The sequence below is a fragment of the Nerophis lumbriciformis genome, linkage group LG38 (assembly GCF_033978685.3).
Source record: "Nerophis lumbriciformis linkage group LG38, RoL_Nlum_v2.1, whole genome shotgun sequence".
Classification (NCBI taxonomy): domain Eukaryota; kingdom Metazoa; phylum Chordata; class Actinopteri; order Syngnathiformes; family Syngnathidae; genus Nerophis; species Nerophis lumbriciformis.
Window position 1 is genome coordinate 15375212 of NC_084585.2, and position 24263 is coordinate 15399474.

General features: G+C 39.5%; 1 protein-coding gene across 7 annotated transcripts in view; it reads left to right on the forward strand.

The window, feature by feature from the left end:
• grip2b (glutamate receptor interacting protein 2b) overlaps positions 1-24263 on the forward strand; it is a 382378-nt gene that overhangs the window by 260681 nt on the left and 97434 nt on the right. For 2 of the 7 annotated variants that reach the window (XM_061932427.1, XM_061932430.1), the window contains exon 1: positions 913-1057. The exons of the other annotated variants lie outside the window; for them this stretch is intronic. In XM_061932427.1, the coding sequence (XP_061788411.1) occupies positions 1003-1057 (55 nt within the window). In that variant the 5' untranslated portion in view covers positions 913-1002. Of the gene's footprint in view, positions 1-912; positions 1058-24263 lie in introns of those variants that run through there. 7 annotated transcript variants of the gene reach the window in all.

A 24263-nucleotide genomic window follows, 5' to 3' on the forward strand; every position in this document is an offset into this window, starting at 1 on the left:
AACGAAAAAGGAATAGGCTGAATCCAAAGCTTATATTTGCCTATCCTATACATTAACTGAAAATAAGATTACCTGGAACATCAACGTTCAAAAAATCAATGGGATGAAAGTAATTGTTACTATATTTTATCATTTTCAATTATTTCACCTTTCAAGGTTTTCTTAAACCTTAACAAAGAACTACATGTCTTCAAATCATCACTGAGCTTGTTCCACCATTTAACTCGTAAAACTGAAATGCATTTGTATTTTATATTCGTTCTTACTTTACCTATTTCTTTCTTTCTTCTATTTCTAAATATCGCGGTATAAGTTATATGCTATATCACGCATCCCAAACGGAATGAGGTTTACTTAGCATTGCAGCTAAGCTAGTTGGCATCCAACCACACCTTTGTAGGTTTGAGGATCATCTTCTGCTGCAGAGTACCTGTGCATGGCTAACAGGTGTAGGTCTTTGCTTCCCCAGACCATTTGGGACCCAACTCCACTTTTCTTGGTGTACTGTCCTGTCTCCTGGTATCTCGTCCACACTCTTGACTCAGTGCTGGTGGATCATTATGCTCTGTCACTTGCTAACATACAATGCCGCAGTACTTTCATCACCTTGCCCCATGCAGACCCGCCACTCCCCTGCTCACCAGACACCATGGCACCAAAAGGGGGGGGGGGAGTGGGGCATTAAAAGTCCTGAAGGCTTTAAGCCGCTACTTTTTTTGCATAATCATAAGAGAAAGAGGAACCTGAGCGAGATGGTGCAGTGAAAAAGTGAATACAGAAGAGAAGGAGAACGTTATGAAGTCCTTATGTCAGACTGGAAGCCGCAGACAAAACCCAAATAAACGAGATTGCAGCTTTTAGGGCAGGGAGGAGGAGGCAGGGAGAGAGAGAGGAAGAGGAGCGGAGGGTTGAGGGGTGCAGACAGAAGTTATGCCACCTTCTTTCTCCTCCGCTCTTCCATGAGGAGAGAACCTCTGAATCCCGTCTGGAAAACAGCAAGAGATGAACATGCTTTTTCTCCAGGCCATACTGAAGAGGAGGCTGCTGCTGCAGAAAGGTAGACTCCCTGTCCAACTATTCAGTCCGAACTTTCATTGACTTTTTCACCATCTTCACGTCCGCGCCGTGGTTTACATAGCTCCAACTTTGATTGTGTTGATGCTTACAAAGATGTGCATGTCTTTTTTAAATACATTCAGTCATGTTTCAATAATACTTTGACGACATATGCGTTCTTTTACGTCGAGATATTAAAAACATGTTTAAAAGGTCTCCTCATATTGCATATTGCTAACCTACGGATTGGTTTTCAGGGCGGAGGCTGCTAAATGATTAATCCAAAACCCTTTCTTATCCATTTCTTGCGCTTTTTTTCGTGACAGAGCGACTCTCGCGCGGCTGCCGGTGTTTGTCAGTTTGTCTGAGACGCGCTCTTCTTCTTCCCTCCGGTCCTCTCTGATGATTTATTTATGGATCGGGGGATCTCCGGCTTTGAAGTCAAGCCTAGAGACGGAGAGCAAAGGGAAGGAAACGGGGACAAACCGCCGCCTTTCGGCCTGGTGAGGCCACGTTGGTACCACTCTTAATGAGAACATTCTAAAGACAATTTGATACATTTTTCTAACTGACCGTTTTTCTGTCAGTGACAAACTTGTTAAGTGTTGGTCATCAGCCAAACCTTTGAAGACCTTTGACCGTCGGATTGGCTAACATCAACAGGGTCCATAAAAAATATGTTTTTTTTAAAAGTTTAGGTAAACTTTTTGAAGCATTTTTGCTCTCATAATAATCGCTAAAACAAATGGAATACTTACGTAAGTGCTCCCATTTTGATTACCTACCAGAAATGACGATCGGCATTTTTAGTCCTTACAGTAAGTAGTTGCTTTTTTTGTGATTGTGACCCAAAACCCCAAAATTCGGGGCTCTTTTTTCAAAAAGTTGCGATTATTTTTTTTTCCAATAACTGGATTTTTGGGTAGTTTGTTATTATTGTTTGACATGTTCCTTGTAACATCAACCTAAGAAAACACAGCATTGCAATGGAAATTGGAAAACAAAAACTGTGTTGATGTTTTACTTGTTTTATACCACACAGACTTAAAAGTATCAATCAATCCATCAAAGTTTATTTATATAGCCCTAAATCACACGTGTCTCAAAGGGCTGCACAAGCCACAACGACATCCTCGGCTCAAATCCCACATCAGGGCAAGAAAAAAACTCAACCCAATGGGATACAATGTAAAACCTTGGAGGGGACCGCAGATGTGGCGACCCCCCTACCCCCGGGCGACCAATGCAATGGACGTCGAGTGGATCTAGTTAACAATGTGAGAGTCCAGTCCATAGTGGGGCCAGCAGGGGATCATCTTGAGTGGAGACAAGTCAGCAGCGCAGAGACGTCCCCAACTGATGCACAGATGAGTGGTCCACCCCGGGTTCCAACTTTGAACAGCTAACATCTGTGGTCACCTAATAACCTCTCCACGCAGGAGAGGGGGGCAGTGCAGAAAATAGATGGCAGATCAACTGGTCTATAAGGGGGGTCTATTTTAAGGCTAGCATATACAAATGAGTTTTACGATGGGACTTAAATGCTTCTACTGTAAAGTAGACACTAGATGGCAGTAAAAGCAAATGGGCTGAGCCCATTGTGAAATCACTGCACTCTTTAAATTCTTTATAACGAATAACATACTAATTATTGATAACTACAGGAAGAAACATCACCAAAGGCTTACTTATTGTTTGCTGTCTGCTGTCATCCACAAGTTGCAGACATTCTCCCTGTATGTTTCACACTTGAAAAGGGTCTGCCCATCTTAAACATTCATTTATGTTCCAACACATTTACCCCCGCACGTTAGGAGCATTTGTGTACCGTACTGTTGAGAGCGATCTTTAGCGCAATTTTTTTGTTGGCAAATGAGAGACTATTGTCATGATGTGTTGTGAATGTTTTTAGGGGTTTTGCATTGTTTTCCTGTGTTTAATGTTCTTCCCTGCTGACTCTTAACGTTTAATTTTTAGACCGCTTCTTGATGCTTCTATTACCGCATTTGTAAGGACTGGTCTCCTAAAGCTTTAGTAAAACTTGGTAATATTGCTATTCTGTCTTGGTGATCCTTCTTACTCAACATATATGTCATTCAAAAGAACTTGGGATTGACCAGTGTCTTTTATTCCCTGAGAGGAAGACTGGTCGGACGCAACAATTTGGGGGCTCGTCCGGGATGACACATTGAGGATTGAACGTCTCTTGCACTCTTCAGGACAGACTCCTAATGCGGATTTTACAAAAGGCTCTGCTTACCTTGATTTATGTTTTGGCACCAAGTGAGTCTGTACAGGAAGCTTAACACTGCAGACAGTAACAGGAAATAGGTCTGAACTACGGGGGAAGACGGCAACTGTGCCGTTCATTTAATAAAGAGTTGATTTATTGTTACATGCTGTTGTTTTTACTTTGTCTATACAAGAAACAAACATAAGTTTTAATTAGACAGTTGCATGCTCATTGGAGACAAACTAGATTTGGGGAAATGACGGTGGTTGACCAAACGTGCAGAAAGGTTTCAGACATTGGACAAAGTTGCGAGGCTCCGCATAGTTCCCAGAGATTGGCTGAATTTGCGTGAATTGGCACAATTTGACTGGATATTGACTGGACTGAATATTTACACACTTCTTATTTCCTGTTAATGTCAAAACTGTGATCGTTCTTGTCTTCCTAAAACAAACCTTGATTTATTCCAGGCATAAAAGAAGAAAGTGTAAATATTTGTGTTGTGTTAACAGTTACGGGGCAGTTGTGTTCTTCACTTTACCACGTCACTCGAGGGGTTGCAGGTTTGAATCCCACTAAGTATCATCTTGTAGGGAAATGACTTGGCGGTTAGAGAGATGCTCATCTCCTGCTTATGACGAGGAGGCGGACAGAAGTAACTTCGCTTCCAATAAGCGCTGACATTTCGGTGAAAAGTTCACAGTGTCGTGATTTCCATGAAACCCAGCAAGCGTTTAGTTTTGTCAACCTTTTACACTATGAGAACTAATTGGACAAATGTATCGGACTGTTGAAATGTTAGCAGTCATATAATGTGTTGCTTTTATTCTATTTACATAGTAGATGTGAATCTAATGTTTTTTTATGTTAATGAATGCACATCACTGACAACCAAGTGGAGCTTGCTTTAGGAGATCCTCTTTCCTACAGCTTGCTTTGGCCGTGTCCCAATTCGCACTCTTCCGCACTTACACTTTGGGCCTGATCTATTAAAGGTGTGCGAGTATTAAACCATGTGCAAACTTGATAGCGCACGCAAAGATGATCTAGTAATCTTGTGGGCATAGGATTGCTTCTCTAAAGTGAGCAAAATAAATAGTGCAATCCATGCAGCGTGCCTGTCTTCCTGAGTATCTAGAATAGGGGTCCCCAAACTTTTTGACTCGGGGGCCGCATTGGGTTAAAAAAAATCTGCCCAGGGGCTGGGCTGTGTGTAAATATAGATATAAAGTACAGGCCAAAAATTTAGACACACCTTCTCATTCATTCATTCATTTTCTTTATTTTCATGACTATTTACATTGTAGATTGTCACTGAAGGCATCAAAACTATAAATGAACACACGTGGAGTTATGTACTTAACTAAAAAAGGTGAAATAACTGAAAACATTTATATTCTAGTTTCTTCAAAATAGCCACCCTTTGCTCTGATTACTGCTTTGCACACTCTTGGCATCCTCTCAATGAGCTTCAAGCACACCTGTGAAGTGAAAACCATTTCAGGTGACTACCTCTTGAAGCTCATCCAGAGAATGCCAAGAGTGTGCAAAAAAAAAAAATCAGAGCAAAGGGTGGCTATGTTGAAGAAACTAGAATATAAAACATGTTTTCAGTTATTTCACCTTTTTTTGTTAAGTACATAACTCCACATGTGTTCATTCATAGTTTTGATGCCTTCAGTGACAATCTACAATATAAATAGTCATGAAAATAAAGAAAACGCATTGAATGAGAAGATGTGTCTAAACTTTTGGCCTGTACTGTATGTATATATATATATATATATATATATATATATATATATATATATATATATATATATATATATATCCCGAACGTGATGATTTGTCACGTTATCGATGGGAAATTGCATTTTTAGACAATATGATTTGCCTGAGCGGCTAGGAGACACCAAGAGTAACAAGCGGTAGAAAATGGATTAGAAAGGACAGATTTAAAAAAATAATAATTACAAAAAAATAAAAAATAAATAAAAAATGTAAACTTGGGACTTCTCACGGGCCGGATTTTAGACCAGTGGTTCTTAACCTTGTTGGAGGTACCGAACCCCACCAGTTTCATATGTGCATTCACCGAACCCTTTAGTGAAAAATAAAATGTTTTTTTTTTTCAAATTCAAGAAAAAGTCATGTTTTTTTACTGGTGCACAAAATGTACCGTGCATGAACATCACCTTGTTCACAGAACAAAACCAACACAGTGCATGAACTCACAACAAATTACACACCTTACACACATCACCATGAATTGATTAACGTGGACCCCGACTTAAACAAGTTGAAAAACTTATTCGGGTGTTACCATTCAGTGGTCAATTGTACGGAATATGTACTGTACTGTGTAAACTGTACTGTTTCATATAATGTATTTTCTTCCTTTGCAATCTGCTAGTAAAAGTTTCAATCAATCAATCAAACAACCTGCAAATCAGATGGAAAATTAGAGGGAACATTGTATGGAGGTATCCATAATACGCTGATAGGGAGAAGATTTTATTTACACGATAATTCGGATGTGTCTTTACCTCTGTGGCGGAGGCTATGCCGAACCCCTAAAGGCCGACTCACCGAACCCCTAGGGTTCGATCGAACCTAGGTTAAGAACCACTGTTTTAGACGCTGGGGGGTCAGATCCGGCCAGCGGGTCGTACTTTGGGGACCCTTGATCCAACATATATGCAGATCATCAGAACGCCCACTATACTGGGAGGAGAAAATGCAAATGTAATCATTTAACACAAACAGTGTGATTCAACAAGATTACAACTGTTCTGCATGGTCTTTTTGCCGTCTGAAAAGTACGTGCAAAGCGACAGTTGTGCAGAAATAACTTTGAGAAAGGATGTGATCGCACTACAGCTCCATCCTTTGTATACTTGTCAACATACTGTATATGGACTGTAAAACAAAAAAATTAGATTTATTGTCTATATGTGTTTCCCTTATTTTTGGGAAATCTCCCTTATTTTCAAATGACCGGTAAACACATATCACTGTTAACTTATGGAACTTACCGCTATGCTGTTAGCGTGATTTCTGAAATTAATCGCTGACGACGCAAGAACCCTATTGCTTTTAAAGGATTCCGTCTGCTGCCCCACATAACGTGTTATTTCCTGTCTGCATCCCGCCTTTTCCTGCACTGAGCCCCTTCCCCTCCACTCCTCTCAGCAATGCAGATGCACCTTCTTTGATTTTGTCACCAGAGATTAATTAGCACGCCAGTAGGAGGCCTATTTATACCGGCTGCCGCAAGAGGGAAACAAGATGGTGGGCGGGAAAAGGGGGGGGGAGATGCTGAAATAAAGCGCGAGACAGAATAAGAAGAATATCACAATAAATTATTTATTGAAGTCATAAAATAATCTTGTGAGTACAAAATGACCACAATGACACACTGTTTATGTCGTGTCATGCAATGCTTTAGGAAGTTGTTTTTTTTAAATTGAATGACTTGTTCAATAAAACCTAAGCACACATACAGCTCGTACCGCCCGCCAGGCAGAAAGGCTCCACTTCTGTTTGAAACGTTGAGCTGATTCGGTCCTGCTGCAACGGTTCCTCTATGCCAGGGGTGTCACACTCATTTTAGCTCAAGGGCCGCATGAAGGAAAATCTATTCCCACACGGGCCGGACTGGTAAAAACATGGCATAATAACTTAAAAATAAACACAACTTCAGATGCTTTTCTTTGTCCTACTTAGTCCAAAAAATAGAACAGCGCATTCTGAAAATGCACATACTACAAGTAATCCTCTTGGCAAAACACTTGACGTAAGTTGAAAACTCTGAGGAAAAAAAAATGATGCAGGTTCAAAATCACCATGAAGAACACAATAAATTTAGACTTTTGTCTCAGTGTTTTTACAAAGCCATTAAACTTTAAGCACTTCCTGTTTAGCATTCTAACGTTGGCAGTTCATTACAAATGTTTGGAAAAGCCACCACAAACCACCACATTGGTTAAATCCGCATACTGCCACAACACATTCATTTATCATTCAAATTAAAGTTAAAGTTAAAGTAACAATAATTGTCACACACACACACACTAGGTGTGGTGAAATATGTCCTCTGCATTTGACCCATCCCCTTGTTCAGCCCCTGGGAGGTGAGGGGAGCAGTGGGCAGCAGCGGTGGCTGCGCCCGGGAAATTTTTGGTGATTCAAACCCCAATTCCAACCCTTGATGCTGAGTGCCAAGCAGGGAGGTAATGGGTCCCATTTTTATAGTCTTTGGTATGACTTGGCCGGGGTTTGAACTCACGACCTACCGATCTCAGGGCGGACACTCTAACCACTAAGCCACTGAGTAAGTCTGTATTCCAATATAAATAATAATATAAATAATAAATATTCCAATTATAATTAAACATGGTGTCAGTTATCAAAACGACACCATAGCTTTGTGATGTGGCTTTTGTGAAAAGGGGCCTTAAGATTTAGTTTTAATTTGTCCACCTTCTGTAGCCTTTGTTTCGTGTCCATATTCTTGTCTTTGTCTTTGTGTTTCTTAGATGTTTCATAGTGCCTTCTTAGATTATATTATTTTATTACAGCCGCACTTTCTCCACACAGATTTGCCTTTTACCTCCGTGAACATGTACTCTGCCTCCCACCTGGCTTGAAACCCCCTGTTCTCACCGCCCACCTTCCGTTTAGCCATTATTGGGGAGTGGGGTTGCTGAAAGTTGACATCTGCCCTGAATGCTGATGAATAATGAAGCGGAGGCCCACTTGTGGCGCTGCAGTGAGTTCACGGGCTACCGTTGCATTGTGAAAAGTAAGTATCAATGAATGAGACGAAGCCCAAGAAGCTAACAATATAGCAGAATTAAGAAAAAAGGAGGCAGCACAGTGCAACAGGGGTTAGTGCATGTGGCTCACATCACAAAGGTACTGGGTTCGATCCCCAGGCTCGGGGTCTTTCTGTGTGGAGTTTGCATGTTCTCCCTGTGACTGCGTGGGTTCTCTCCGGGTACTCCGGCTTCCTCCCACCTCCAAAGACATGCACCTGGGGATAGGTTTATTGGCAACACTAAATTGGCCCCAGTGTGTGAATGTGAGTGTGAATGTTGTCTGTCTATCTGTGTTGGCCCTGTGATGAGGTGGCGACTTGTCCAGGGTGTACGCCGCCTTCCGCCCGAATGCAGCTGAGATAGGCTCCAGCACCCCCCCGTGACCCTGAGAGGGACAAGCGGTAGAAAACGGATGGATGGATGGATGGATGGAAAAACAGAGGCTGTAGTGACCCCTATTGAGCAGATGTATAACTACAAGTCATACATCTCACTTGTTTATTAGTGAGAAGGAGAAGGTCCTCAGGGAGGTGATCAGTGAGGAGAAGTTTTATTGCAGCTTTTTTTTTTTTTTTGTGTGTGTGAGCCAAAACAGCGTTTGAAGCATATAAAGAATTTTTTTTTAAATGAAGCCGCGATCACAAGTGTGCAGCTGCCAGCGACAACAACAACAAAGCAAATATGCACAAATGAAATGAGCAAAGACGAAGGAAGAAACGAGGCACACTGGCCTCATTGTGTCAACAGGCAGCGGTAAAGAGTGGAAGCTGAGCACCCAAATTTCTTCGTTGCTAGCTCATGGAAAATGTGCCGTTTAGTCTGGCAAACAGGAACGGCTGCAGGCGTTTTGTGACCCTTAACAAGATTTTGTTTGTGGCCCTATTTAGTCTATTTATTTGTTATTATTAGACTCTTGAAGGGCCCCTACACACCCTAGAATTAACATCATCGCCACACATACACACACTCGGTACTTTGGAATGCATTAAAAAACTATTTTTTTTACTTTAATTGGTAAAATCACCAAAATGGTTCCCGAGCGCGGCCACCGCTGCTGCTCACTGCTCCCCTCACCTCCCAGGGGGTGGAACAAGGGGATGGGTCAAATGCAGAGGGTAATTTCCCCACACCTAGTGTGCATGTGACTATCAGTGGCACTTTAACTTTAACTTTAAAGCTAGTTTTTTAAAACACATGTAAACACCTTATTATGTTTTTGACTTTTAAAGGCCTACTGAAACCCACTACTACCGACCACGCAGTCTGATAGTTTATATATCAATGATGAAATCTTAACATTGCAACACATGCCAATACGGCCAGGTTAGCTTACTAAAGTGCCATTTTAAATTTTGCACGACATATCCTGCTGAAAACGTCTCGGTATGATGACGTCAGCGCGTGACGTCGCGGATTGTTGAGGACATTTTGAGACAGCATGGCAGCCAGCTATTAAGTCGTCTGTTTCATCGCAAAATTCCACAGTATTCTGGACATCTGTGTTGATGAATCTTTTGCAATTTGTTCAATGAACAATGGAGACAGCAAAGAAGAAAGCTGTAGGTGGGAAGCGGTGTATTGCGGGCGGCTGCAGCAACACAAACACAGCCGGTGTTTCATTGTTTACATTCCCAAAAGATGACAGTCAAGCTTTACCATTGGCCTGTGGAGAACTGGGACAACAGAGACTCTTACCAGGAGGACTTTGAGTTGGATACGCAGACACGGTACCGTGAGTACGCATGCAGCTGCGGCTTCCAAACATTTGATCGCTTGCCCGTACGTGTGTGCCGCTATGTGCATGTCACGTACGTAACTTTGGGGACATTGGGGAAATATATGTGCTGTATGAACTTTGGGGAGGTGAACGGTACTTTGGGCTGTGGGATTGAGTGTGTTGTGCAGGTGTTTGAGTTGTATTGGCGGGTTATATGGACGGGAGGGGGGAGGTGTTTGTTATGCGGTATTAATTTGTGGCATATTAAATATAAGCCTGGTTGTGTTGTGGCTAATAGAGTATATATATGTCTTGTGTTTATTTACTGTTTTAGTCATTCCCAGCTGAATATCAGGTCCCACCCGCCTCTCACAGCATCTTCCCTATCTGAATCGCTCCCACTGCCCTCTAGTCCTTCACTCTCACTTTCCTCATCCACAAATCTTTCATCCTCGCTCAAATTAATGGGGAATCGTCGCTTTCTCGGTCCGAATCGCTCTCGCTGCTGGTGGCCATGATTGTAAACAATGTGCAGATGTGAGGAGCTCCACAACCTGTGACGTCACACTACTCGTCTGCTACTTCCGGTACAGGCAAGGCTTTTTTATCAGCGACCAAAATTTGCGAACTTTATCGTCGATGTTCTCTACTAAATCCTTTCAGCAAAAATATGGCAATATCGCGAAATGATCAAGTATGACACATAGAATGGACCTGCTATCCCCGTTTGAATAAGAAAATCGCATTTCAGTAGGCCTGTATGATTAATAGATGATGTGAATATAAACCAGTTCCCATCCTTTGTTCCACACACGTGCCAGCTCCCCATCGTGATCAGCGACAGTTCAGTAGATGGTGTCATTATCAGAAAGACTGCACAGCATTAGTTACATGTGTATGTGTTAGTTTCATCAGTAATGTTTTTCATCAAGCGTTTGAACCAGTGGCATCATTAGCTCTTTTTAGGAGGGCTGAAGGCTGCCAAACATAAACCTAAACCACGCATATATATATATATATATATATATATATATATATATATATATATATATATATATATATATATATATATATACGTATATTGTTATTTTATTTAAAATTTTTTCACAAAGTGAAATAAATGTAATATGAAGTCGCCAGAATGTGAGTTTTAAACTCATACAACCTGTCATTATTCACTTAAATGATTATGAATATGTCAAGTTGTCCTGTACTTCACAGTTTAATGGAGAGATTAGCTGATTCATGTATGATTATAATTAGTGGATAATAATTAGAATTGGTATTATTAGTGCGTCTACTGGGTGTTAAGCCTGCCCTGTCTTTAAAAATGTGTTCCGCCTCTATTTCGAGCTTTAACCTGTGGTCCTTGAATGCACCACGATTATTATAATGTTTTCTTTCAACCTTTATTTATAATATGCAACATTTACAAACAAGCAAATAAATAATAATACTCAAAACAAGTACAGAAACAATAAAAAACAGCGCCAAGGGGTTGTAAACTCAATAAAGCAACTAAAGAAGAATGCAAAATATATATATATGTGTAAAGCCATGGGCTCACACAAGTTCCGTAAAAAATCCAAATTTGGAGCACAGCATCATAGTTTTCACAGTTTTTTGGTTGTTAGAGGTAGAAAGTAAAGTTTTAATTCTTTTTTAAAGGCACACGCACCACAATTATGTGCTATTGCTTGGATTCAAAATGACGTCACGTCACATCCGGCTCATTGAATACTTGTGGTGGTCAAGCCGGCATCTGTTATCAATGGGTACGACAGTAGGCGCCATTTAGCCTTTCTCAAAGAAAAAAACCCTTTGCTTGTGTTGTTTTCAGCTGTACGAACCGTAAAAATTGCAAAAAGAATAAATGTTTCATCGGAGTTCCATGAGAGATAATCAGGAAGGGCGGAAGAGTGCAAGATTTAATGAAAGACGATGATAAAAGTACCATGCACTCCAGTACAAGGGAGCAGAGCCGAAGAATGCACGAGTTTGCAGTCACCACTTGTCACGACGTGGACTATGGTGTCATTTGTTTTCCCGGAATGCAAAGGAATTGCATCGGACATGGCTTGAAGGTAAAGACATGTTTAATCTATTACTATAAAAGGAACAAAAAAAAAGCGCGCACAAGGCGGAGGTATAAACTTAGCGTATAAACAAAAACTAGCACAAAGGCAGAACTATGGACATAAAACCAAGAAAACTCTTACTGTGACGTGAAAAAACGAGCATGGAACAATGGCATGGAATACAAGCTTGAGTAACAGGGGTAACAAGGGTAATGTCGCCAGGCCGACTGCCTGGCAACTACAAGCTTAAATAATATGTCATGATTGAAAACAGGTGCGTAAGTCCAAACAAATCAGGTGCGTGAGTCCAAATGAATCAGGTGAAAACTAATGGGTTGCCATGGTGACAAAACAATGGAGCGTAAACAGAAACTAAAGGAGTCCAAAAACCAAACAGAACATAGCCAAACAAAACATGATCAAAAGACATGACACCACTTAAGGTTTGTAGTAGGGTTGTACGGTATACCGGTATTAGTATAGTACCGTGATACTAATGAATCATATTTGGTACTATACCGCCTCTGAAAAGTACCGGTCCCGCACCATCCCGCGCCTGCGTTGACCTCACTTCGTGTCATTGCTGGTTTTACGAGCAGAGGAGCATGTTCGGCAGCACACAATCACAGAGTACTTACAAACAGACACAGTGTGTAGACAGAAAAGGGAGAACAAACACATTTTGGCTTAAAAACTAAAGATAAAGGTGAAGTTATAACACTGAAACGCCCTCAGGAAGAGGTCCTTTAAAGCATGGCTGGCTAGCTAGCGGCTAACGTCCATCCGCCATCGGCAGTGTTTTAGCTACTTCTAAATCACTAATCCTCGCCTCCATGGCCACAAAATAAAGTAAGTTTCTTACAAGTATCATCCCTGCAGGACGAGGAATAGCTAAACATGCTTCACTACACATCGTAGCTCACCGGCGTCAACATGTAAACAAACGCCATTGGTGGATCGACACCCGACATCCACTGTGATGATACCAAGTACAATAGCGTATCTAGTCGATACTATTATTATTACGTCAATATTTTTGGCATCACAACATCTTCTTTCGTTTTTTTAAAATTCATATTATGTTTATAAAGTCAGGAAATATAAATATTTTCTTGTATGTTCACTTTTTTATTTAAGGACTAAATTGCAATAATAAACATATGTTTAAGGTACCCTAAGATTTTTTGTTAAAATAAAGCCAATAATGGAATTTTTTTGTGGTCAACTTCATTTAGAAAAGTACCAAAAGTATCGAAATACTTTTTGTACCGGTACCGGCACCAAATTAGTGGTATCGGGACAATACTAGTTTGTAGGGATGGAATCGAAAACTGGTTCTCGTTCAGAACTGGTTTAGAGTTTATCAATTGCTTTGAATCGCATGCCATTTCGTCTGGCGGTTCTCTTAACGGTTCTTCTGGGTGGGATGACATCATTACGCAACGTACGCAGTCAGCAACATGGCTTGTTCCCGGGCGGAAAAAGCTCATTGAAGTTTGACGACATTTTACAAAAAAGATTGCAACAGCGCTACTTTTTAATAATTCCAAGGTTGCGATTTCATCAAGAGGAGGAACTACGGGCAATATACTGAAACATTTGAACATAGAGCATGCAATTTCTGAGTTTTCAAAATTATGAACCATTTTTAGAACAAGGAAGGCATTTTTGGGTAAAATGCTTTTTTTTTTAATTAAAAAGTTACTTTTTTCTTGAAGGGAATTTTATTAAGGATTAATCTCATTAACATTATTTTTAATCACTCAACGTTGAGTTAGCATAACTCAACTTTTGGGTTCAATAATTCAACCCAATAGTTTGTTTGGAAATAACCCAACATTAAGTGTCATAACTCAATGTTTTGGTTAAATAATTCAACGCAATAGTTGGGTTGAAAAAATTAAACCAAAATGTTGAGTTAAAATAACTCAAATAAGGGGTTCATTCTTTTCTGAACCAGCAGTTGGGTTAAAATCGGGTTATTTTTTAACCCGACATTTTTTAGTGTGCAGCTATCATTAAGTTTGGAGAATCTTACTCCATCTTTTCATCCCATGGAGAAGACTAAGAGCTGAAGAAGCTGCACTGAAATGTTATTTATTAAACTTTTATAATCAATGGAATCCATATTTTCAACAAACCAATTATGTTTAAATGAAATTCAATTCCTGTCGAAAAAAATGGAAAAACAAGGATGCTGTTTTTAACACATCATTTGTGGAACACGGTTTTGTTCCTATGTAAAATATATTGATTATTCCAAACAGTATGTTTGTGTGGAGAGAAGTTATGTTTGGAAGCCAAGTTCAATGAATCCAGAGATTATTTATTGTTGAAATGGTCATGCAGCTGTGTCCTGACTCTGAAATAAGGATGTAAGAATCCTACTGCGATAGGAAATACAACACATATTACTAAATACATCACAAAATACCGACTCCAAACAATGTTATATCAGTAATTGATACTGGTTATCAATATCAGTTTGATTTAACCCACTAATATTTAAATTTCAATCAAATGTCTTCATTTCAACATATGTTATCACTTCAAGCCCCCCAAACACCTTTATTTACGCATTTTTTTCTCTGAGCCCAAAATATATTGTGGAAAAATATATTCTGTCCTTCCCTTTAACACAAACTCACCAGCTATCGTAGGCTGTGACGAGGAATGGAAGCTCAACTGAGGTATCAATCCACCTTGAAATAAGACTGGTGTATCTAAATGACACACATGTCATGTAAAAAGGGAATATAAAATAAACAGACTGAGATCTGCATGTAAAATAAGCAAATACATACTTGTTTATGTATAATCAGTATTTCTTTGTTTTTTTGTTTGTTTTTTTTGTCCTGTCCAGCTTCTCAGGCAAATCATATAGTTGATGTAGATGCCCATGTCGGCTGTTCAGATTTACTTTACAAAAGAGAAGTGTAGGATACTTCTCTTGTTGCCTTATTTGTATTTGACTTTATTAAATGTATTTATATTATCATTTAGTGCAGCCGGGCCGGAGCAGGAGGGGATAGAAAGAGAAACAAAAAAAGAAGACAGAGGGGGAAATTGTGGGGACAAGAGGGGGATTAGACAGAGAGACAAAAACAACAACAGCAAACAACAACAACAACAACAATAGAGCAACATCAGCAAATACGACATGTACAAATATGATGGTAAAAGTAATAGCAAATAAGCAGTTAGCGAAAAATAAAAAATAATACAGAAATGACAATGAGCATTATTACACTACAAATCGATCAATACAAATACCAATAGAAATAGCGCTATTGATAATGAACAATACCAATAATTTACCTTTATTATCAACAATACAGTTGTTCAAATGCAACAATACATATACGTAATGATAACTTGAGATACGAAAGAATGCAGAAAAATGGAGGGGGAGAAAGAGAAGCAACCTACATTAACCTTGTAGATTGTTATAGTAACAATAGGTTAAGCTTTGTCAGTGTGCCATGTGTTACACCCAGTTTACCCTAGGGCAACAACGTTAATATATGTTTGATGAAACGTGATTATGTGCATGAGTGTAAGTATGCATATGTACTTGTATATGTACAGAATGTGTATATGTGTTTGTACAATGAATGTATATGTACAGAGTGTGTATATGTGTTTGTACAGTGAATGTATATGTACAGAGTGTGTATATGTGTTTGTACAGTAAGTGTATATGTACAGTATGTGTATGTTTGTATATTGAATGTGCGTGTGGATGTACGAACTTTAGGTATGTAAATATGTACTGTATTTGTGTATGTATGTGGGAGCGTAGGTACCTATGTACGTATGTGAGCATATGTGAATTTGTATGTACAATACATTCGACTCCCAGAGTGCGTGGGAGCCAGAGCACGGCCCCATCACCCCCGAGAGCCCAACCCACAAACAGTAGGCGTGGTGCCCAGGGAACCAGGGACCACCGCCCCCACGCAGTGTGGAGAGAAGTTATGTTTGGAAGCCAACTTCAATGAATCCAGAGATTATTTATTGTTGAAATGGTCATGCAGCTGTGTCCTGACTCTGAAATAAGGATGTAAGAATCCTACTGCGATAGGAAATACAACACATAATACTAAATACATCACAAAATACTGACTCCAAACAATGTTATATCAGTAATTGATACTGGTTATCAATATCAGTTTGATTTAACCCACTAATATTTAAATTTCAATCAAATGTCTTCTTTTCAACATATGTTATCACTTCAAGCCCCCCAAACACCTTTATTTACGCATTTTTTTCTCTGAGCCCAAAATATATTGTGGAAAAATATATTCTGTCCTTCCCTTTAACACAAACTCACCAGCTATCGTAGGCTGTGACGAGGAATGGAAGCTCAACTGAGGTATCAATCCACCTTGAAATAAGACTGGTGTATCTAAATGATACACATGTCATCTAAAAAGGGAATATAAAATAAACAGACTGAGATCTGCATGTAAAATAAGCAAATACATACTTGTTTATGTATAATCAGTATTTCTTATTTAAGTACTTGACTCTTAACTTTAAATGCTGATAAAGGATTTATTTCATAACAGCAATACAATGCAGTGTATTATTGCTTCAGCGAAACAAACAGAAGATTTACAGACTGTAACAACAGTCATTTATGTTAGTTTTAAGACATGGCAACATGGCACTGTTAAAATAAACAACCAATATGGCCAAATAATATAAAATTATGTCTGGTGCAGCAGCAGTGTAGAAATGACTTATGATATAATAGAAATGATGAAAAAACATTTAGTACATAGAAGTTAGACTTGGGGGAGCCATATATACGGGTCGAGATTCGAGGATTTCGATGTTTAGGAAACCCCCTGAAGCTTTTGTGATTAAGGGCTGTAAAAACAAACTTTGATTGATGTATTTATTGATACAGTAAGTAAACATTTTGAAATGATCATCTTTAAGTTACACTTCAGTGGATAAATGTGTGAAGCTGCAGCTGTTCTATCACACAACAGTTACGTTCCATGTATAGTTTGACTACCTGCAGTGGTGCTCCTGCTGCTTCTCCAAACTGACCCACATCATCTACTGTAAGATTTGTGTTCATGCACTGATTTCACACCAGGAGAAGAACAGCTGATTTGATTAGATACTGACGAACCGCCACGTGAATCCAGTGGTGTGCCGTCAGGGCCAGCAAGGCCTTCTCTGCTGGCCTAACATAACCACAAATCATGATCATAGATGATGATAGACAGTTGCGATAGCCAATCAGATTACGAGATGGAGATACGAGATGGCTTCACGTTAAACGTGACATTTAGGCGTCCTGTGATGGGATACTCAACTATGTGTTCATTTGAGAACACATAGAGTTGAGAGACAGTTGCGATAGCCAATCAGATCACAAGTTGTTGACAGTAGCCTATCTAGGTAGCCTGATGTTAACGAGACTGTGATTGGATACTCACTTGTCATTCCTGCAAAGTTGCAACTTAGCAGGAAGCAGGAAGTGTTGACCCACAAAGAAGGAGAACAAAACGTTGATTCGGTGGCAGATTTGCAAGGCCGATTTCAAGACGGATATTTAAAGAGAAACTACATCTTGTAAGACGATGTCGGCGATGAAATGGGGAAACGCCCGCCATTTCCACACGCATCGACGAGGGGTACCACTGGCTTATACTGCGTCCAATGGGTGATACAAATTGTGAGTTCAAATATTGTATTTCTTTATTTTTTCCCGTTTAATATGTTTTTTGCAATTTAAATTTTGACAGCACCACATAAGACATGTTTTAATTGCTGATGCGGGTTCATTGATTTTTAAATGCGCCAGAAAATAAGCCGTTTTGTACAATACCCAGTAGTGCGTAAAAGTGTTTCTGTATAGTATTTCTCCAGCAATGGTCATCAATTATGGTATTTTGAGAGGAAATCGTTGAAGTCAGACATCACTGAAGGCCTAGGTGGGAAACGCACGGCCTGCCACTGTGTGAATCACATTCTGGTCTGTTACCACACCAACAACACTATGCCACTACAAACAATACTAGCTGATTTGATAGTGTACTTTTCTGCGCCCCTGCAATACAAACGCCAAGTTTGCCATAGATCTGAGACTTTTCAGACCCGGGGAAACTCTGTATCACTAACTTAGGGTTGCCAACTCCTTGAAATAGGAATAATGCACACCATGCAGGGATGGTCGACCAAACTTCTTTTGGCCTTTTTTTTATTTGTGTGAAAGTAGTCTTATACTATCCACAAAGGTTAAATAGAGGCAACTTGACTTTTCTTGTTTACGATCTTTCAGAGCTGCTTCCATTCAACCATTGTGGATTATATGACCTGATTACTAACAATATACACATTTATGTTTGTACCATCTGACTCCAACCAGAATGTAATTAGATGCACAGGTTTTGAATTCATATGAATACGTGGGAAACAAATTGTCCAATTATATATTTTTTGTGCAAAATTACTAAATTAACAGAAGAAATTATCTTTTTTTGTCTTAAATAGATAAATTCCCTTTTTAACTTAACCGAATACAAATAAACCAATTTATTTAATAGAAGTCTGTCTTGCTTAACTTAAAACATAATACATTCAGTGTGCAGCTTTTTGATAGAGCAGGTCTCTAACTTGCATCACTAGGAAAACTACTGTGACCAAAAGAGAGGTGAGATATTTGTTTCACTAATATGACTGGCAACATTTCAATACACACTCATGGCTAATTGATGTGGAATAAATGACACGCCACTAGTAGTTCAAGCCACACGTTGGGGGTGTAACGATTGGCTGCTGCCCGACTGTTGTTGCATTTGATAATGTTCTTATATTCTCCGCTGAAGCCAGTACATTATGAAGCAAAGCTGCTGCTTCGGTTCGGTTACTTGCCGTTCGGCAGACATATTGTTCGCCAACAACTTGGCTGAAAAGGGGCGACCATTTTTGTTGATAGGAACCGGAAGGCTTTGAGGTTTAAGTAAAATTACTGAAATGCCTGCTGTTTTAAATGAAATCCTCTCGCACACAATCGTGAAAGCCTCTCATACACGCTACTGATTTTTTTTTTCTTTTATACACACTACTGAAATCCTCTCAAAAACACTACTGATTTTTTTCTCTCTCATACACTACTGACATTCTCTCATACACGCAACTAAAATTATCTCATACACTACTGAAACTGAAAGTGTTTTATTCATGTGCGTGACAGAACCATTTTTCCGTTCTTTATGTGAAAGTGTTTCAGTAGTGTGTATGAGAGTGTTTCAGTAGTGTGCATGAGTGTTTCAGTAGTGTGAATGAGAGTGTTTTAGTAGTGTGTGAGAGAAAAAATGTCAGTTCTTTGTGTGAGAGCGTTTCAGTAGTGTGAATGAGAGTGTTTCAGTCATGTGTATGGGAGCATTTCAGTTGTATGTGTGAGGGTAAAACATTTCAGTTGTTTATGTGAGAGCATTTCATTAGTGTATGTAAGAGTTATCTCTGAATAACGTCCCTAACGGCCCCTCACACACACACACACACACACACACACACACACACACACACACACACACACACACACACACACGCACACACAGCACCATTGACAATAACAACAACAATAATAACAACAAAACATGTCATGGCACTGTGGATTTGTGGAAAAAATGCCACCTTTGATGAGAATAACTAAATTTAACACCATCTAAAAAAATAGTACAAAACATTTGATAAAATAAGAATATCAAGAGCCTTTGTAACCTGTTTGCTTACTTACTGCTAAAAGTGAAGTTGTTTGTATGTTCACTCTTATTTAATGCCATTTTATTTACGTGTTTTAAAATTGTTTTTTTCAGTGCATTCAGAAACATATGTTTCTGTTAAAATAAAGCCAGTAATGACATTTGTTATGGTCCACTTTATTTTGAAAGGTATCAAAAAACATAATCAGGAATGAAGGATTGTGTTATGCTTTAGCATCGCAACAACATAGAAATGCAGAATAAAAATAGGGGATCAATTTCACACAATCTTGATAAAACGGATAATAAAAGATTTGGAAATGTTGTTATTTTGCTCTTCATCATCGTACTTGCACGTTCTCCTCCTCTTCATCGGGCCTCTCAAAGATGCATGAAGGAGGAAGCTTCAGAGGTTGTGAAATGGAGATGAAGACGATCGCAGCTTGAGGAAGATTAATTTGATCTTCATCACAATGAAAACCCACTGGAGCTCCTTTTAAACACATCAGCCATTTCTCTTCTTTTAATGCACGTTCTTCGTCAGGTATTGCAATCTTATAGGGAGCTCAGCACACACCTAGAGGAGGCTGTCATTTGGCTCGTCAGACGTCTTACCCATAATCCTCGGAGTGCTGACGCATTTGCACTTGAAGCTGCAAACAAGGAGAAAAGACAAGTAGCTGAAAAATGTCTACAACGACACCTCAGACCACCGCAAAGACTTCTCTGTTTACTGTAAATGTGTGTGTGTGTGAGTGTGTGTGTGTGTGTGTGTGTGTGTGTGTGTGTGTGTGTGTGTTCTTGTATTTTCACCCTTCTTGAGACATCAACAAGGAAAAGTACCTTCCATTTGAAGACCAGTGAACAAGTTAGGATTGAAATCATGATCCCAATACAGAAAACCATTGCATCTAATAGAGAGCCAAATACTAGAGTCCGTGACCATTGCTCCAAAGTCATAATTTTTTATTGATTTAATGTGCATACAAAAGTAAACATTGACAGGTGCAAAGGCAGCAATATATGATAAAACAAGACGGTAGCTAAAGAAGGACTTCCTTATTCATCCCCGAAAAAACCCGCCAGGTTTACAGCTGATTTTACGACTTCCGGTGCTGATGTAATACAACTCGCATCCCATATGTGACCATAGGATGAACAAATACACTACGGTACTAAGACTATAGTAGCCTTTAACACTGCCATTTTGTGGTAGCCAGATCCTATAGTCACATGACTGTCACATGACAACCACTCCAAAATGTTTCCATAAGCAAATTAGGGACTTAAAACTTGACATGTTAGGGACAATAAGAACTACCGTAAATCATCTGCAGTCTTTGAAAATAGGATACAATCAAAGAGATTGTTTCCGTGCTGTGCAGGATTGCTTCATCCATCCAGAAAGCGGGATGAACAATAAAAACATATATTTCAAATATTGTTGGATGTTGTGGCGTGGATGGGGAACAAGCGGTGAAAGCAGCTGCTGTGTGCTGCTTGTGTGTGTGAGTCAGCGGCGTCTTGTGGGCAGACAGGATGCCAGCAAAATGATGCTGATGCAAAGATGCAGATTGAACTTTTTCGGGGGGGAGGAAAGTAGGTCAGGCATAGGCAGACGAGCGAGCTCCAGTGAGAACTGACCAAACACAGAGCGAGAGTAAATAAGAAGTAGCCTTATTACGGTTAGCGCGCACACACACGTACAAATATTTCTGCCGTGTGTGTGTCTGCACGCATATATTTGGCCCTTTTGGGAGTACAATTTTAACTTGTGTGTTTGCATGTTGTTCCAGATATGACTGCAGTATATGCATGCAAATGAATGAGACAGATGATTGACAGGTGATTTGATGCGGCTGCACTGTGTGTGTTGTTGAGTACTGAAATGTGCCAGATGTTGACTATTTATATTTTTAGTGTTATTTTGTGGATTGAAGTCTTACCAGCAGCAAGATTAAAATTATTTAACTACTAGTGTTGTCCCAATACCAATATTTTGTTGCCGGTATTAAAAATTTGTAGATACTTTTCGGTACTTTTCGATACTTTTCTAAATAAAGGGGACCATAAAAAAATTGCATTATTGGCTTAATTTGAACAAAATATTTTAGGGTACATTAAACATATGTTTCTTTTTGCAGGTTTGTCCTTAAATAAAATAGTGAATATACAAGACAACTTGTCTTTTATTAGTAAGTAAGCAAACAGAGGCTCCTAATTAGTCTGCTGACATACGCAGTAACTTATTGTGTCATTTAAGGACAAGTGGTAGAAAATAAATTATTCATCTACTTGTTCATTTACTGTTAATATCTGCTTACTTTCTCTTTTAACATGTTCTATCTACATTTCTGTTAAAATGTAATAATCACTTCTTCTACTGTTGTTTGATACTTTACATTAGTTTTGGATGATACCACAAATATGGGTATCAATCCGATACCAAGTCGCTACAGGATCATACATTGGTCATATTCAAAGTCCTCATGTGTCCAGGGACATATTTCCTGAGTTTATAAACATAATATAAAAAATTTAAAAAACGAAAGAAGATGATGTGATGACGAAAAATATCGACGGAATCCTAGTAGTATCGACTAGATACGCTCTTGTACTTGGTATCATTACAGTGGATGTCAGGTGTAGATCCACCAATTGTGTTTGTTTACATTTTGACGCCGGTGAGCTACGGTGTGTAGTGAAGCATGATACGCTATTCCTCGTCCTGCAGGGATGATACTTGTAAGAAACGTACTTTATTTGTCACCATGGAGGCGAGGATTAGTGATTTAGAAGTAGCTAAAACACTGTTTAATGCGAATGGAAGTTCGCCGCTAGCGAGTTAGCCATGTCTTAAAGCACCTCTTCCTGAGGGTGTTTCAGTGTTATAACTTCATCTTTATTGTTAGAGGCTGTATAGTACCGAATATCATTAATTAGTGTCGCGGTACTATACTAATACCGGTATATCGTACAACCCTATTAACTACTAATAATTTTGATAAACCGGTCATGGACCGTAGTGGTGTGGAACCATACACAACAGCACAGGTCACACACTGCTGCGGGTCGGCAATTCACTCCCAGAGTTGTGACATGCTTCAGGTTTTGAACCCCCCAAATAGGGGCAGATATTGATTTGACAAAAGTGTTTTGTCTTTAATGTCTGACTCAGGAAGAATACAACAGTCCTCAAGGCAAAATAATACATACATCTGGAACTCACTGGGGATATAGAACTAAAATAAAAAGTTAAAAGGGTCACAGAGAAAAACTAAATGTGTATATACAAAAAAAGCTGTGGAGCGCAGCAACAAGAATAGCAGGAGTACAACGGTGGAGAGTCAGAATCATGAACAGGATGCTCTACTAAAATGGAAACAGTCGTATTAGATGTGGGGGCACGGTAGTAGCTGGGGGAGGAAAAGAAGGAACACACAGCACATAATTCTTGACAGAGTGTCTGGAATACGAGGAAGAGGAACACTGCGGTGTCTTCCTGCCGCTGCCGCCGTGCTTGAGAACATGATTAATTGTTGCTCAGACACCGCGTCGGAATTTGAAGCTCGTAAGGATGAAACGCAAAAATAGACAAATGAAAATGAAAGCATGGACATCACATAATCAAACAAACACCTTTTCAGGTTTTTTTCTTATGTTTACATCACAGTTAATCGTAACAACCCCTGTGCAATAATCATGCAATTACACACACAAAAGCTGGTTTCAGCTTCAGCGACGAAGCACCAACATACTGTATACTCCTCCCCCTTCGGACTCTTCTGTGAGGACCCCACAATATTGGGGGGCCCCGTTTTGCGTATAAAAAGTGCACGTACAATGTCAATTAATGGATAACAGAATGCTTCAGATTAAATTTTTACAGCAAACTTATTCCTAGCCTCTCCCTGCTCTGTCACTGATAAGGATATAATAGCAAATTTCCTCTAGAATGTTCACAGTTAGTGCTCGTATACAGGCTTGGAGTCCTGGTCTCAGGAAGGATTGCAAATGTATGTTTTGATTATGTAAAATTGGACATTTTGCGCTAAAATACATTAATTATTGAACAATGTATATTCCATGAATTAGTTTGCGTACAAAACATGCATCCAATTGAATTTCAAGTTTGAATAATAATGTGAAAAAAACCGTTTCACATACCGTATTTTCCATATCATAGGGTGCACCGGGTTATAAGGTGCACCAATGAGAGGGTTTAGTCAGGTCTATTTTCATACAAAAGGCGCACCGGATAATAGAGAGCATTAAAGGGGTCTTTTTTTTTCTTTTTTCTGAATTGAAAACACTTCCTTGTGGTCTACATAACATGTCATGGTGGCTCTTTGGTCAAAATGTTGCCTAGATTATGTTTTACAGACCATCTTCAAGCCCCTTTCTGACAGTCGCTTCCGGATGCGTCGTTTTGTGGGCGGTTTTATTTACGTGGCTCACCTTCGGCAGCATCTTCTCCCCGTCATCTTTGTTGTAGCGGTGTAGCGTGCAAGGACGGGGTGGAAGAAGTGTCAAAAGATGGAGCTAACTGTTTTAATGACATTCAGACTTTACTTAAATCAATAAAGGAGCGGCATCTCCTGTGTCCTGTGAAAAACTGTCCGACCGGAA